At 37.2% G+C, this 16,237-nt stretch overlaps 1 protein-coding gene across 5 annotated transcripts in view; it reads right to left on the bottom strand.

Moving 5' to 3' along the window:
• Window positions 1-16,237, bottom strand: part of LOC306814053 (zinc finger RNA-binding protein) — a 64,539-nt gene that overhangs the window by 14,017 nt on the left and 34,285 nt on the right. For 3 of the 5 annotated variants that reach the window (XM_079329754.1, XM_079329755.1, XM_079329756.1), the window contains 8 exons: window positions 15,120-15,239; window positions 14,023-14,168; window positions 13,458-13,620; window positions 11,069-11,274; window positions 10,676-10,826; window positions 9,106-9,247; window positions 2,835-2,932; window positions 1,929-2,024 (listed from right to left, as the gene is read on the bottom strand). In XM_079329754.1, the coding sequence (XP_079185880.1) occupies window positions 1,929-2,024; window positions 2,835-2,932; window positions 9,106-9,247; window positions 10,676-10,826; window positions 11,069-11,274; window positions 13,458-13,620; window positions 14,023-14,168; window positions 15,120-15,239 (1,122 nt within the window). The remainder of the gene's footprint in view (window positions 1-1,928; window positions 2,025-2,834; window positions 2,933-9,105; window positions 9,248-10,675; window positions 10,827-11,068; window positions 11,275-13,457; window positions 13,621-14,022; window positions 14,169-15,119; window positions 15,240-16,237) is intronic. The other 2 variants (XR_013777079.1, XR_013777080.1) reach the window with 1 other exon arrangement.

Below are 16,237 nucleotides of genomic sequence, written 5' to 3'. Positions count from 1 at the left end.
CACCAGTATAGGCTAGGGGTGACCTGCTGGAAAGCAGCTCTGCAGAGAAGGACCTGGGGGTCCTGGTAGATAAGAAGTCTGTGAGCCAGCAGTGCCCTTGTAGCCAAGAAAGCAAGTGCAGGGTCCTGGGGTGCATTGGGAAGTGTTGCCAGAAGGTTGAGGGAGGTGTTCCTGCCCCTCTACTCAGCCCTGGTGTGCTGGAGTGCTGTGTCCAGTTCTGGGTTCCTCAGTATAAAAGAGACATGGAGCTCCTGGAACCGGTTCAGCAGAGGGCTAAAAAGATGATCAAGGGTCTAGAGTATCTCTCTCAGGAGGAAAAGCTGAGGGAACTGGGCCTGTTCAGCCTTGAGTAGAGGCAACTGAGAGGGGACCTCATCAATGTCTATAAGTACCTAAAGGGTGTGTGTCAGGATAGAGCCAGGCTCCTCTTGGTGATGTCAACCAATAGAACAAGAAGCAATGTGCAGAAACTGATGCACAGGAAGTTCCACCTGAATATAAGGAAGAAATACTTTATTCTATGAGTGACCATGCACTGGAATAGGTGATCCAGAGAGGTTGTGTAGTCTCCCTCACTGGAGATATTCCAGATCCATCTGGATGCAGTCCTGTGCCATGTGCTCTGAGATGATCCTGCTTGAGCAGGGAGGCTGAACCAGATGACCCACTGTGGTCCCTTCCAACTTTACCCATTCCATGATTCTGTGACACATCGCTTCCTTTCTAGCTGCACCTTAGAACAGATATTATGAGAAATAAGAAACAACATTCCTTGTTCTTCATCTATGTGCCTGCTGTGTGTTGCAATATTTTAAAGGATGCTTTTCTAAAAGCATGCCTGGGTTTATTCTTTTTCTACTCAGTAAGCAATACTGAGGGTAATTACATGCTTCTGTTAAACTATATTTGTACAGTATATCTTTCATGAAGTATAGCACAGAAATTGGATTTTTTTTTTTACTTTAAATATTTTAAAAAACATAAATAATTGCTCCCATGCTTTTTTGGGTAAGCAAGCTTTATACAATTGTAAAACATTTCTCATTGAAATAATGCCAACTATTATAACTATCTTGACAATGTTAGCACTCTTCCTGCCAAAACTGAAAAATCTACATTAGGAAGCACCATAGTGCAACAGGATTTGGTCTATGTAACAAAACAGTCAAAGTTGAATTTACCTCCACATATATACGCTTCAGAGATTTTGGTTCAGACTAACTTTGTGCAGTCCACAGATTGAACATTTATCAATAGTTGGAACACAAGTTGCACTCCTGGAGAGCATAATTTAAGATAGTCAATGTAAAAGAATGCTCAAAAACCACTCAGCTGCAAGAATTGAGGTAGGTAACCAGTAACAACCTAGAGAGCTGTGTCTAAGTGACACTGATTAAAATGCCAATGGTAACACATCTACAGACTAGTACTGTGGTATTTCATCTTGCAGAACAACATATTAATAATTGCAGGAATTGCTGTGATTTATTCTTTCAAGTAGCCTTTCTGTTATCACAGAGCTATCTGGGCACAGCTGACATTATTTTCTACCAGTTTCAGTAAAGTCCAAGCAATTCAGAGTAGGCTGTAAGAAAAAAATAGTTTCTTTGATACAGAGTAAAGGAAAAAACACTAAACTACAGAAGAACACTACCCTCAAAGAATTCCAAACAACAAGAAAATTCTTTTTGAAAAAAAGTTTTCAGCTCCACATGGCAAAACCACAGAAAATTAAAATTTTTAGAGGTAATTTGGATCATTTGTTGGGGAAAACCAACCAACCAACCACCCAAGCAAAACCCTACATTACTCCTCAAAAAAAAATCTAAATTTTAAAACTGTAGAAGCACATTCTTTACTTGCAGTGGATTAAAAAACAAAAAAACTATTGTGCATTAAAAAGACTCATTCAAAAGAACATTACTCACCCAGCTTGGAAAATCAGACCAAGTTGGAACCCGCTGACAGAGGTCACGAAGAATACGTATGATAACCACACAGGACTGCAGACCATTAGCTCTAGCCTTGAGAGCAATACAAAATCAAATTAATTCCAGCATATACAGCAAATAAGACTTGTTAAAAGACTAAAACACTGCTGTTCAATGGAAGCTCAGGTACAAGACTGAAACAAAGAATTCTACAACTTTATTCTAAGCTGCCATTTACAGCAGTATTTTATACAGGGTTAATAATTTAAGGTGATAGAAGTCAAAGTGCAGAGGTTATACAAGAATAACATTTCTTGATCCCCTATACACTTTGGCCTATGTTCACCTGCAACAATAAATACAGTATTTTTCTATATTAGAAATAAAAAGGATAAAGTAAAGATCTAAGAAATAGGTATAGAGACTGAAAGGTCAAGGGAATCTGTTTGGTTTCTTTATTGTGACTTTACCAGAATGCAAAGTCACTAAACCAAACAGTTGCTTCTCACCTTTCATTCCCTACACTTAAAGAAATAGGAAAAAAAAGTCTTAAATCTAAACACAAAGCTTTAAATACATATTTCATTATTTAAAGCAAAGTTACTCTGCAGCCTTACGGAATACATAACAAATATACAACATATGATCACCCTGAGTGAGTCAAACTTTCAACATCGCCTTCTCGATGACCAGAAAAAAAAAAAAAAAAGGTCAAATGAGCAATAACTGCATAAAGCAGTTCCTCCCTACTCAACCTTCTAGACTTAAATTCAGGGACCAGAAAAATATTAAATATTATTAGCATGAACAATACTGAGTGTTTCCACACAGTTAAACATTTATGTTGCAACTGAACTAATCTCTCATAAGGCTACAAGAAGAAAGTAAAATGATGTTCCGAACCTGGAACCACTTAGCGTGGCGTAGAGCAGCCAGAGCGTCAAGGCATTTTTGCCTGTCCAAGACGTCCGGTGGGTCTTTCACCATACCCGAGGTTACATCTAAAATGGATTGAATTGGCAAAATGCAGTGAGGAATGGGTGTTTGACCATTTAAAGTAGCTTCAATGTCACACATGCCATTTAAAGCTTGAACCTTTGAACAACAAATGTAATTGTTCAATAAAAGTCATTCAATTAGTATTAGGACATTAGCCCAGTATGAAGACTGTAGAATCATATTAAACTTTAGATGTCAGGGTATTTTCAAATTCATTGCAGATTATGCAATACATAGTACTTCTTTCTTTCTTTAACACTGGAAAAACATATATCCCGTAAAATTAAATAGCAAAGGAAGAATGGTTGGACACAGTGCACCAGCACAGAGACCACAAGACAGAAGGAACACTAAAAATCCACTTTAACAAAGTAGAAATATTCTCACTTAGTTTCATGAAAATTTTAATGGTCACATGCTATTTGGGACTACTCTTTTTAAAGAAAAGCTAAGTATATTAAAACCACTTAAAAGCACTAGATATTTTGTAATGTTATTTTTATCATACCTTAAACTTGAAATGGAAATTATTTTGCATTTTAAAAAAACTGACTAAAGGAATGTGAAATGCTCTTCAGTTTTAAGAGTTCCATTACTTTTAAATATCCTCTCTTCCTCATATAAATTCCTCAGTCCATGATATATGTGCTCCAATATCATTCAGGATGTAAGGAAGGAATTGAATAGGGACTGCTTTACTTATGATTCAGCAAGAAAAAGAAAAGCCAAAAAAGAAAAAAAAACAACAAAGCAGACTATCTGAAAGAAGGGCCAGAAGGAAAATCTGGGGAACTACAGTCCTGTCAGCCTGACCTTGGTAGCAGAGAATGTCATGGAGCAGATCATCTTGTGTCATCATGTGGCACATACAGGACAACCAGGGGATCAGGCCAAGCCAGCATGGGTTTAGGAAAGGCAGGTCCTGCTTAAATGACCTTATCTCCCTGTATGACAGGGTGATCCACTTAGTGGATGAGGGAAAGGCTGGGGATCTTGTCTATCTAGACCTAGTAAAGCCTTTGACACCATTTCCCACAGCATTCTCCTGGAGAAACTGGCTGCCCATGGCTCAGGCAGGTGCACTCTTTCTTGAGTAAAAACCTGTCTGAACAACCAGCCCCAGAGAGTGGTGGGGAATGGAGTTACATCCAGCTGGTGGTCAGTCACTACTGGGGTTCCCCAAGGCTCAGTACTGGGGCCAGTCCTGTTTAATATCTTTATCAATGATGTGGATAAGAGGATTGAGTGCACCCTCAGTAAGTTTGCAGATGACACCAAGTTGGGTGGGAGTGTTGGTCTGCTTGAGGGTAGGAAGACTCTGCAGAAGAATCTGGACAGGCTGGATTGATGGGCTGAGGCCAACGGTATGAGGTTCAACAAGGCCAAGTGCCAGGTCCTGCACTTGGGTCACAACAACCCCATGCAGCACTACAGGCTGGGGGGAGAATTGGCTGGAAAGTTGCTTGGCCGAAAAGGACCTGGGTGCAATAGTTGACAGCAGCTGAACATGAGCCAGCATGTGCCCAGGTGGCCAAGAAAGCCAATGGCATCCTGGATTGTATCACCACTAAATAGTGTGGCCAGCAGGAATAGGGAAGTGACTGTCCCTCTCTACTGGGCACTGGTAAGGCCACACCTCAAATCCTGTGTTCAGTTTTGGGCCCCTCAAAACAAGACATACACTGAGGTGCTGGAGTGTGTCCAGAGAAGGACAACAGAGATAGTGAAAGGTCCAGAGCACAAGTCTCATGAGGAGTGGCTGAGGGAGCTGGAGGTGTTTATCCTGGAGAAAAGGAGGCTCAGGGGTGACCTTATCACTCTCTACAACTACCTGAAAGGAGGTTGTAGCAAGGTGGTTGTTGGTCTCTTTTCCTAAGTAACAAACAATAGGACAGGAAGAAATGGCCTCAAGTTGTGCCAGGGGAGGTTTAGATTGGATATTAGGAAAAATTTCTTCACAGAAAGGGTTGCCAAGCATTGAAAGAGGCTACCCAGGGAAGTGGCTGAGTCACCATCCCTGAAGGGATTTAAAAGAAGTGCAGATGTGGCACTGTAGATGCAGTGGACTTGGCAGCGTTAGTTGAACAGTTGGAGTTGATGATCTTGAAGGGCTTTTCTAACCTAAATGATTCTATGATTCTATTATTCTAAAATATGGTAGATCTTTTATATTTAAATGTTCAGAAAAGGATTAATTACAAAGCAGATTGCTTTGTTACCAAAATGGAAAAGACCACAAGGCCCTTTTGGAAATGGTTTAAATCAATGAAACAATATGAAATGGTACCTTCAAATTACTTTTAAAATTGTAGGGATATATTATAATGATCATTTTTTAAAGTATTTTGTTTTACTAATTATGAAAATAGCTATTGTGACTAGTGATAAAGTATACTGATAGCCTAACTGGTGATACTCCAGACAAGATGAAAGAAAAAGCCTTCACTCAATGGCACTCATTTCACAGGAACTGGCTGAATGGAATATAATTTACTCCAGCAAGATATAAAGTTAGGTAACTCAGAGAATAGAAGTTTATATATATAGTCTCATGAAACATGCCAGCAAGTAGGGATGCTGCAGAGAGCCCAGAAACCACCTGTTTATACACAAATGAAAAATAAATAGTAGGATATTTTAACAGTAGGATACTTTAGAGAGAACTAAAAAAACATGAATAAACATGGTTCTATAACTTTGCAAAACTTAAATCTGAAGTACCCTATTTAGATTTGGACATTTTTTTATAGGATAGTCCCATTGCTCTGCATGGGGCTAAAAGGGGGAAGATTTCAAAATAAGAACAAAGCTAAGAACATAGGTATCTTTTGAAACAGATGTTTAAACTTATGGACTATATGTTAAAGTGAAAAGAAGAATAACGGAACCAACAAGGTATTTACACAGCAAATGAAGACATTTAAAGTGGCATTTCATTTAAAACAAAACAAAAATCAAACCAACACCTATACAAGAGGGCTGCCAGGTAAGATAATGGATGAAACAAGTAAAACTTGCATATAAAAAGAACAGGAGTACATTTAGAGAAAATGCACAGCAGGAAAATACGAGGAAAAATAAGGTTGAGAAATTAAAAATGTGTCTCTTCTGTCCAGTAACCCAATCAGTCTGTTTTTTACAGTCTTTTAAAGTTACTATGCAAATAGATTATACTGTGCAAACTTTTATCATGATAACTCACTACATAATTTGAAACTCCAATTACTTCTAGCTCCAAAAACTTCAATTTGGAAAAGAATTTTGCTGAAAAGAATTACAGTTTAAGTGCACAGAAGAGAATCATAGTGCTTGAAACATCAATCTAAAATGTGCTGCTACTAGGTATCATATGAATATCCTTGAAACTTAAAAAGACTAAGAAGTTGTAAGACACCTAACTGCACTGAGAATACATTGACTGGAAGAAAATGTATCAAGGAAACTCTTGTAATACTTAATCTGTGAATTTTTACATTTGTTTTACATTTCAGGATTAACCCCTTAAATAGTCTTCAACTAAATTCAGATGCCTACCAACCTGTTGAGCTAAGACAAAAAAAGTTGAATTAATTTACAAAATACAAGCACGAATTCTTACCCTATATAACTTGATTTATTACTACCCTAAATATAAGGGGTTAATCTTCAGTTAGACATGCTGTGTCCACACTACTTGGTCATTAAAAGTTAACAGGCATATCAATTTTACTAAGTTTTATTATGCAAAATACATTTTACCCAGTCAATTATTTGAAAACTAGTGTGAACACTGCTTAATTCTAGGATAGAGACAAAGACATAAAGCTAAAAACCCCCAAAGTAACAGTATGTCTTAGGAATATGTGTCCAAACCCCTCCTTTGTAAAGCATGGCAGGTGTGACATTGAGCTTTAGAAAACCTTGGTCAAAAATCCTTCCAATATCTTGGTAGCAGCCCCTGACAGGAATCAAGACCCTTTGCTAGAAAGCTTAGGACTGGGGCTGTTAGCTAAGGATAAAAAAAAAGACACATGCACATATATATATATATATATATATATATATATATATATATACTTTTATAAATATGTACACTTTGTTTGCTGAAGGAAAGACTCCACAGCTGGGTTAGAGCCCTTTGAATATATCAGATTTGGTAAACCGTCAAATGGACAATACTGTAAGGAACAGTAGCTATGTAGTTAACAATTTTATTTCACATTGGTTTTGGTTTGGATTTTTTTTAGCCTTTTATCATGTAATGGGATTATTACACATCAAACATTTCTATTCCTCATGCGAGTCTCAGTCTCATCTTTACTCAAACTGCAGGCTAAAAATAAAATAAAAAAAAAAAGAAAACTTTAAACCATTGTAAGAAAGAGCATGAGGAGCTGCAGTAAAAAAACACAAACACACTATTACTCTGCAGCAAATAAGCAGAAGCCTTCATAATAAGGCCTTCTTTGCTGCAATAATTTCCAATTCAGTCTTCTATGTGCTCTAGATTTTAAAATGAACTTTTTATACTGCTCTCTTGAAAAGAAATCTAACTTGATTTTGCTTACCTAGAGGCAGTACTCCAGCAGTGAATAAACTCATTTTAGCTCAAGTGTGGGTCAGACAAAAGTACAGATTTGTTTCCTTTAGGTGGCACAAATTAAGGGACTGATCGTGATAATTTGAAATTTGTTTTGTTTTTAGTCTACATCACAGAATTTTAGGTCAGAAAATGGAAATTTAATATTGTGGCACGATCAGTATTGCACTTTTTCACAGTATGTTAATAAACAAATATGGTGTTTAAGGTTAATTTAATGCTTAATGTAACTTAATCAAATATTTTAAAGCATTCTTTATGAGTTTAAATAATACATGAAGTCTGATTCAGCACAAACAAATTAAAAGTCATGTTACACTTAAGATTTTCAAAAAACAAGTAAACTGGTTGGGTATGACAGTATATGTACAAAGACTTTATAACTAGGAATAATATGCAAAACTCAAAAATCATGTACATAGCACTCTTTAAGACTCTTCAGAAGTCATCCAAACTAGAGAATGTATCTTGACATTTTTCTTTCTAATTATGTAGGATGACTTTGTTAACACAGCTTGCTTACAATGCATTAGTCATAGCTACAGAACATTTACTAATGCAATATAAAAATCTCAATTTATTTAGACGACATTTAATGATGAGATGAAATAAAAAAAGTCTCTGTGGCTTATATAAATACATATATACACAAGCACAAGTATACATACATACAATTTTTTTCAACCTGCATAGGAGGAATGTTAAGACAGCCTCAGATTTGCTATACATAGATTCACTGTCATACACCAGAACCCTGTTTGCCATGATCTCTTTCAACTATGAAAATACAGTATTAAAAGGAAACAAAAGTTAATTTTATCTGACCCGTAAAAAAAAGGAACCAATGTATTGTAAACATTAATCATGCTTGCTGGCTTAAAAGCTTTTAAAGCTTGGAAAGCATTACAAAACAGACCGTAAAGCAACATTGCTGGCACCAGATAAACTGTGACCTTCAGAAATGTAATTTTATTTACAAACTCCACTTTCTGCTACAGCTGAAACGACAATGCCATTTCTTATTTTCCTAGTCTGAGTTTGCCAGTTGGATTGAAGACTGGTTGCAATATCAGGAGCCTAAATATATTCAAAAATAACTCCAGGCTGAAAGGCAACCTCAGAGTGCTGAAAAAAAATTACATCTTCTTTTAAAATTATAAGCACTGTTACCATCAAAAATATTATAAAAGTACATTTTAAGTGGTGCTGCTATTTGGAGTATGTAAATAATGGTAATACTGATCCCACTAAAACTTGAAACTGTGATCTTTCTTTTAGGGCAGCACTGCATTAGAAAGCCGGTTTATAGCCACTTGTTAAAAAATACTTAAGTTTTCCCTATAATTTTATAAGAGAGGGGAAAAAATCAAGTTTGTACCTTTTCCAGAAAGCCGAGGTTGGACTTTAAGTTAGATTTTTTAAAAATTAAATGCATTGTATAAGCATTTTTATAGCAAATTTTTCTCTACCAAGACTGCTTGTTGAAAAACAAGGTTTTGATCAAGTACATTAGTTATGCCAGCATGTTGCCTTCTAGGACCTCAATGCCATCATAAGTAGAATATATAGAAGTAACATCTTTAACAACTTCCCAACCTCCATCCCTCATGTTCTCCTCCCGAATGACTGGAGATGTCAGTGTGATAGTAACTTGCATTTTGGGTTCCACACATGAATTTAAAATTATTGCTGCTTCTGGGACTGCACACTTGATATCATATTTCTCAGGACTTATTACCTAAATATCAAGAAACAGAAGTTTCTATTAGCATGTGGCCAAGAAAAGTAAGGGGAAGAAAATGGATTTCAACATAGCCTTTTTTAATAGAAAGGCAGAAATGCAATATAATTATATGAAGCAAATACTTCTGTATTCAAAGAAGCAACAGTATACACAATTCATACATATATATATAGACTTGCATACTGTTTCCAAATCATTAATGAAAACACACAGCAGTTGCCAAGCGTGTAAATGAGAAAAAAGTAAGTGAAATTCATATAATAAAAAAATTACATAACAAGAATCTTGACAGCATTTGAGATAAATAAAAGCCTCAATGCCACTTCAAATTCCAGTTGAATATTTTTCTCATTGGAACATAGGAGCCTTTAAAAAACACAAAGATGCACTGGTGCTTTTTCAAGCTCGCAGTTACAGGATGAGTACTTCAAGCGACATTCTGTACTTGGCTATCACAACATCCTCTGATGAGAGCAAAGGACAAGATTAATACCAGGGGAGAAAAACAGTAAGAGTAACAAGGTGGTTACTCAGAGTTGCTTCTTTAATAACTCTAAATACCCCCAAAATAAAGCTGTAGGCACCTCTATCACTTTCTTCCACAAACTAGAGGGACAAGTGAATTCTCCACAAAGTCAGACCAAGATGTGCAGTTTTTAAGTTTTCCTCTGTTATTTCAAACAAGAGAAAACCCAAGATTATTTTCTAATTAATCTGATCCTGCTAATGCTTCTACCATGCCACTGATTCTGTTGAGCATTTTACCAGACTGCATTGAAGTACTAATGCTGTGAAAAGCATCCTATAACAATAGTGGACAGACTTTGTTCAGTAGGGAGCACTGAAGCTAAAAACTTTATTCTGTGCTTTCATTTCTTGTAGAAATACAGCAAATGGTTTATATTAATTTTGCTGAATGGTGTAAGACTACATGGACTTTTTTTTTAGTGCCAAATTAAAAAAACACACACAAGACTTATTTAACTACTACTGGGACTACAAAGCACTGACACATACAAACTGGAAACAGACAAGTACAAAGAGACTGGCATTAATGGAGAACTTTGACCATCAGGCAGTGCGAGCTTCCTGTAACACAACACAAATTACCTCTATTGCTGCTGGTAACTGGATAATAGTCTTTCTTCTCCTCATTTCTATTTCCCAGTTGAAGGAAATCTATTAAATGATGATTGATACTACACTGCTAGCATAAGCACCTAGACACTTGTATAGATGTAATATACAGAAAGCAAAACATGCAGCATAGTCCCTGAATTCAGACACAAACACTCAGAAAATGAAAAGAAACTGTACCTGAGCTATGAAATGAAGCACAGTCAGCCCTACAGACATTTGACTTGAGGACAGACTTTTACAGTATTTTTAACAAAATTCAAATAAAAAAGTCTAATTACTTACTGCAAGTTGTTTGGGAAGACTTTCAGCAATAAAACCAAGTAACATCTTTGAAGGCTTCTCAGCACATAACAAAACAAGATTGACATTTCGGTCTCCATGGAGTAACAAACCTTTAGCCAAAACGCCCACCCGTAAAACTCCTTTCAAAGCTCTGTGAATTATAGTTAAAATCTGCATTTAAAATACTATGAAAATCATAAAACTAAACATGAAGATAGAAAAATTAAATAAAATAGCAGTATTCCATATACTCTTGAGGCCACAGTGACATATGCCATATAAAAATCTGAAGGGAACAGAATTCCTGAAAGCACTGATAACAGTACAAAGAAAAACAAAATGTCTTCAGAAAGGAGTCATAAAATTCTTAAAAAATAATAAGGAAAAAAATACCTGTCTTTACTGCTGTCTTTTTTGTCATCTCCCTCTTTGCTCTTGCTTTTTTCATGGTCAGTCATATTGTCAGAAACAAGTTTCAAAGCACGCTCAGTAATAGAAACAATTTTTTGGACTGCTTGAAGTTCCTCCTCTGTTGGATATATAGCTGCATGTTTGGTCATCACATAGCGGTCATCAGAGGAGTCAGGGCGGCGTAGAGGCTAAACAGATGAAAAAGCACATTTCTGAAATTTGGGTACATAACAGGTCAAGGCAGGTGACTGCACTGCTCTCATGAGACCCCACCTGGAGTACTGCATCCAGCTCTGGCAATCCCAACATAAGAATGTGGACCTACTGGAGCAAGTCCAGAAGAGGCCACCAAGATGATCACAGAGCTGGAGCACCTCTCCTGGGAAGACAGGCTGAGAGAATTGGGGCTGTTCAGCCTGGAGAAGAGAAGGCTTTAGGGAGATCTTATAGCACCTTCCAGTATCTAAAGGGGGCCTACAAGAGAGCTGGAGAGGAACTTTTTACAAGGGCATGTAGTGAAAGGACAAGGGCTTTGAACTAAAAGAGTACAGGTTTACATTAGATATTAGGAATAAATTCTTTACTGTAAGGGTGGTGAGGCCCTGGAACAGGTTGCTCAGAGAAGTTGTGAATGCCCCATCCCTGGAAGCGTTCAAGGCCAGGTTGGATGTGGCTCTGAGCAACCTGGTCTAGTGGAAGGTGTCCCTGTCCATGGTAGGGGGTTAGAACTAGATAATCTTTAAGGTCCATTCCAACTCAAACTATTCTATAATTCTATGATATACTTTCAAGTTCACAGGTGATGTGTGACCAAAGACCAAATGTAGCTAAACAGAATATTCAAACCTCAAATTATTGAGATGTAAGGAAACATGAACCGAAGTATCCTTAATAATTTATACTGTTCATAATCATATCTGAAAAAAACATGAGATGCATAAAAAAATAAACAAATTGGGAAATCCCAGGCTCAAAAGTACCTCCCCAACATAAATATCTATTGTCTTTCTGTTAACTGGGAAATACTTGCATACTGACACAAAATAAAGTATCCATTATTGCTTTCATAGAATCACAGAAGAATTCAAATAGAAAGGGACCTCAGGAGGTCCTCTAGTCCAGCCTCCTGTGGAAACCATGGTCAGCTATAAGACTATATCATGTTGCTCAGAGCTTCATCAAGTCGGTTCTTGAAAACCGCCAAAGATGGAGTTTCACAACATGTGTGGAGAAAAAAAGAAAAAAAATCCTGTATTCAGTTTGCACCTTTTTTGTCTCAGCTTAAGCTGATATATATCATCCTCTCACTGTAAAGAGCCTGGGTCTATTGTCTTTATAACACACAGGTATTAGAAGGCTATTACATTCCACTGAAGCTCTCTCCAGGCTGAATAGGCCCAAATCCCTCAAGTCTCTTCTCACAGGGCACACTCCAGAACCCTGATCCCAGTAGCCACACACTGAACCTGCTATAGTTTATCAGTATCTGTCTTGTACTGGAAAGTCCAAAGCTGAATGCAGTATTGCAGTTTGGGTCTCATGAAAGTGGATCACTTCCTTTTATCTACTGATTATGCTGCTGTTAATATCACCAAAGATGCTATTAGCCTTGCTTGCTGCCAAGGGCGCATGGTTAGTTCACATTACTATCTGCCAAGAACCCCAGATGCCTTTCAGCAGGGCTGCTATCCAGCCCTTCAGTGCAAGTGGTTATGCCCTCCCAAGTGAAGCATTAGGCATTTGTCCTTGCAGAATTCTATAAAGTTCCTGTTGGTTCATTCCTCCAGACTGTCTAGGTCATGCTGGATGGCAGTCCTCCTCTCAAAGGTATCAACTGTTCTCCCTACTCAGAACCAATTCAGTTTCATGTCAGCTGCAAACCTGATGAGCATGCACTGACTCCATCACCTTTCAGATCATTGATAAGGTGCTAATGAGACAAATCCCAGGACAAACACATGCAGCACTGTATTTATTTACCGACCTCCAAGTAGAGTATGGCCCACCACTAAATCATTATCCTCTGGGACTGATGATCCAACCACTTTTTATCTATACATTTGTCCACAATTAGATAAATAAAAGTACAAATAAAATACATAGTACACAAATCCAGAGTGACTTGTAATTTCAGAAGAAACAATATTTGTCTTCAAGGCATCCTTTTGTCATATAAGTGGGCTTATTTTGAAAGACAGGTCCATCTACAGAGTTTCATTAGTATATAATTTTTTCTTCACTTTTCCATATCCTTTATTAAGAAACACTGGAGACAACTGAAGTAGCACTGAATAATTTATAGTTCTTAACTGTACCTCTTGGCAAGTATTTCTTTTCTTATTTTTTTTTCCCCTCAAGCTAAGAAACTCACGGCTGGTCCTTGGGGCTGGGGAGGTATTCCAGGTCTAACTCCCAGCAGGCCTAACGGTCCTGGAGGACCATGAGGATATCCTCCATCTGGTATTCTGCGACGGTCATCCCAGTGATTCTGCTCTTCCTCCATTCTCCTCCAGTACATGTCCTCTTCATATCGCCTAAAGTGCATCAAAATGTCTTCTTTATATAGCAGTTAATACTTCCAACCATTCTAAATAAATTATTCGATGTTCTCACTAACTCATTTCTAGCAATCAAGAACAAATACCAACAAACTCCAGAGGGTACCTAAAATGAATGGTTATTTTGAAAGCAGGTCTGAATTCATAGCAAATAAGTCTAATGAGCCTACATTCCTCAGAGATTGAACAAAAAACCCAAAACAAAACAAAACAAAAAAAAAAAAAGAACCTGAGGGATAATGGCAACTTAATTTAAAACAAGACAGTATAGAGTTTCCAAAACAATTATTCAAAATAAGCAATTACAGAAGAAGAGTTAAGTTTTAGATAATCTGACTGCAACTTTGTCTCATTTGTTGATAAAACAGAATGCATTACCTCATTTCCATCCTCCAGCGTTCTTCCTCTTCTCGCCTTCTCCAGTATTCTTCTTTCTGCATCTGTTTCCTCATCTTCTCTTCTTGAATTTTTCTTGCTCGAATACTGGGCTTTACTTCTACTTGCAAATCTGGGTTTACTTTTTTCTAGTTCAGAAAAATAACAAATGAAATGTTGGTTTGCCTCTTATCATCTCATCTGACATGTTTAGCACACACTACTGGTCTATGATAAAATCAAGGGGACTAAAATGCAGTTTTAGAACTGCACTGAATGAACAGCTGAAGAAGAAAAAACTGTGTCTGGTATTTTAAAGGAAAGAAACAGCAATGTACTACATATAGCATGAATTCCTTTTTCAACTATGTGAGAACAAAACTATCTAAGATTAAAATGTTATATGAAATACTAAGTAATTTGCTGTTCATTCTGTAGCAGGATGATTACAACACAGCCTGAAAAATCCATTTCATCTTAACTACAGTGTGCCTCCTGATGCCCTGTTCCTGAAGGGTCACTCATCCTGGAGCATAATCATAAGTCACTAAATACATTTTTCTGGCAATTTTCCCCTCTTCTTTCATCCCTTTCATGATTATGCAGGCCCATTGTATCTCCTGTGACCACAGTAAATTCTTCTTATATAATCTTATAATAATGAAAATGCACACCATGTGTCACTATAGGTGTCTCTCCATTCATAACTAAAATGTCTGCAAATACTTATTTCTCAAATTTCTCCATAAGGGGTTTATGTGGTTTATCCTGCCAAAAACATCAAGCATTTGTAATTTATGGTAAACAACAAAGCACCTACTATTGCTTGCATACATTGTACAATATTTTAATGCTGAAAAAAAAATGCCTGAAAACAATGTTCGGAATGTTTAAAGAAACACCCTATCCAAAATGCTGTTTCAGTCTGCATTACAACTTTTTAAAGACTATACTCCCTAAGAAATATATTTCTCTAGGTTTTTTTATATGCTATTTACTCAGAGCACCTACTTCTGACTAGTCTTTAAATATAAGAACATGTAATCAGTCAGCTAACATCTGGTAGATTTTCAGAGAAAAGTATTAGCATTTTTACCGACCTTATATTGAAGTCTGTGCCGCCTCCCTTTTAAGTGCATCTCTTTGGCATTAGGATCATTAAAACTGCATTCACAAAGTTTACAGTGAAAGCGTATCACCTTTCCTTCATCATTTCTTACCTGGAAAATAAAAGTTATAAAACACATTTACTTTTTTTTTTTAACAAATCTGATTTAAAAATTAATCTAATTCAGTGACACTGGATGATGTCTACCCATCTCAAAACATGCTTAAAACTTCACATAGGAACTGAAAAAAGGCAAAATAGAACTTTCAATTCTGACAGACACACCATTGTGTTTGGTAACGAACAAAGTTCTTCCACAGTTTTAAACTTGAGCCTGAACATAATGAGTTGAATAATTACAAATGATGAAAAATTTACATCAGATTTCATCCACATATCTCATGCCATCAACATGAAGAATGGCCAACTGAGGTCAAAAGAAACATGCACAATACAAAAATGTAAACATATGCACAAGCCTTTGCAGTTTCAGTGCCTTGTCACTCTTATCATCAAGAAGGACCCAAGGAATTACAGGCCAGTCAGCCTCACCTCAGTCCCTGGGAAGGTGATGGAGCACCTAATTCTGGACACCAGTTTCAGGCACATTAAGGACAAGAAAATCATCATTAGTAGTAAGCATGGCTTCACCAAGGGAAAGTCATGCTTGATCATCTTGATAAATTTCTGCAATGAAGTGACTGGCTTGGTAGATGAGGGGAGAGCAGTTGATGTTGTCTACCTGGACTTCAGTAAGGCCTTTGACACAGTCTCACCATAATATCCTCATAGACTAACTGTTGACATAAGGGCTGGATAAGCATACAGTGAGGTGGATCAAAAACTGGCCAAATGGCAAGGCCCAGAGGGTGGTGATCAGTAGAATGAAATTTAGTTGAAGGCCAGTAGCTAGCAGTGTATCCCAGGGCTCAATGTTGGGTCCAATTCTGTTTAACATATTTATTATCAATATGGTCATTGGGCAGAGTACACCCTCAACAAATTTGCTGACGACACAAAACTGAACACAGTGGCTGATATGCCAGAGGGTTGAGCTGCCATCCAGAGAGATCTCAATAGGCTGGAGAAACAAGCTGACAGGAACCTTGT

This window comes from Erithacus rubecula (genome assembly GCF_903797595.1).
Source record: "Erithacus rubecula genome assembly, chromosome: W".
Classification (NCBI taxonomy): domain Eukaryota; kingdom Metazoa; phylum Chordata; class Aves; order Passeriformes; family Muscicapidae; genus Erithacus; species Erithacus rubecula.
Note: the sequence above shows the minus strand (reverse complement) of the source record. Positions and strands in the feature narration are given on the sequence as shown.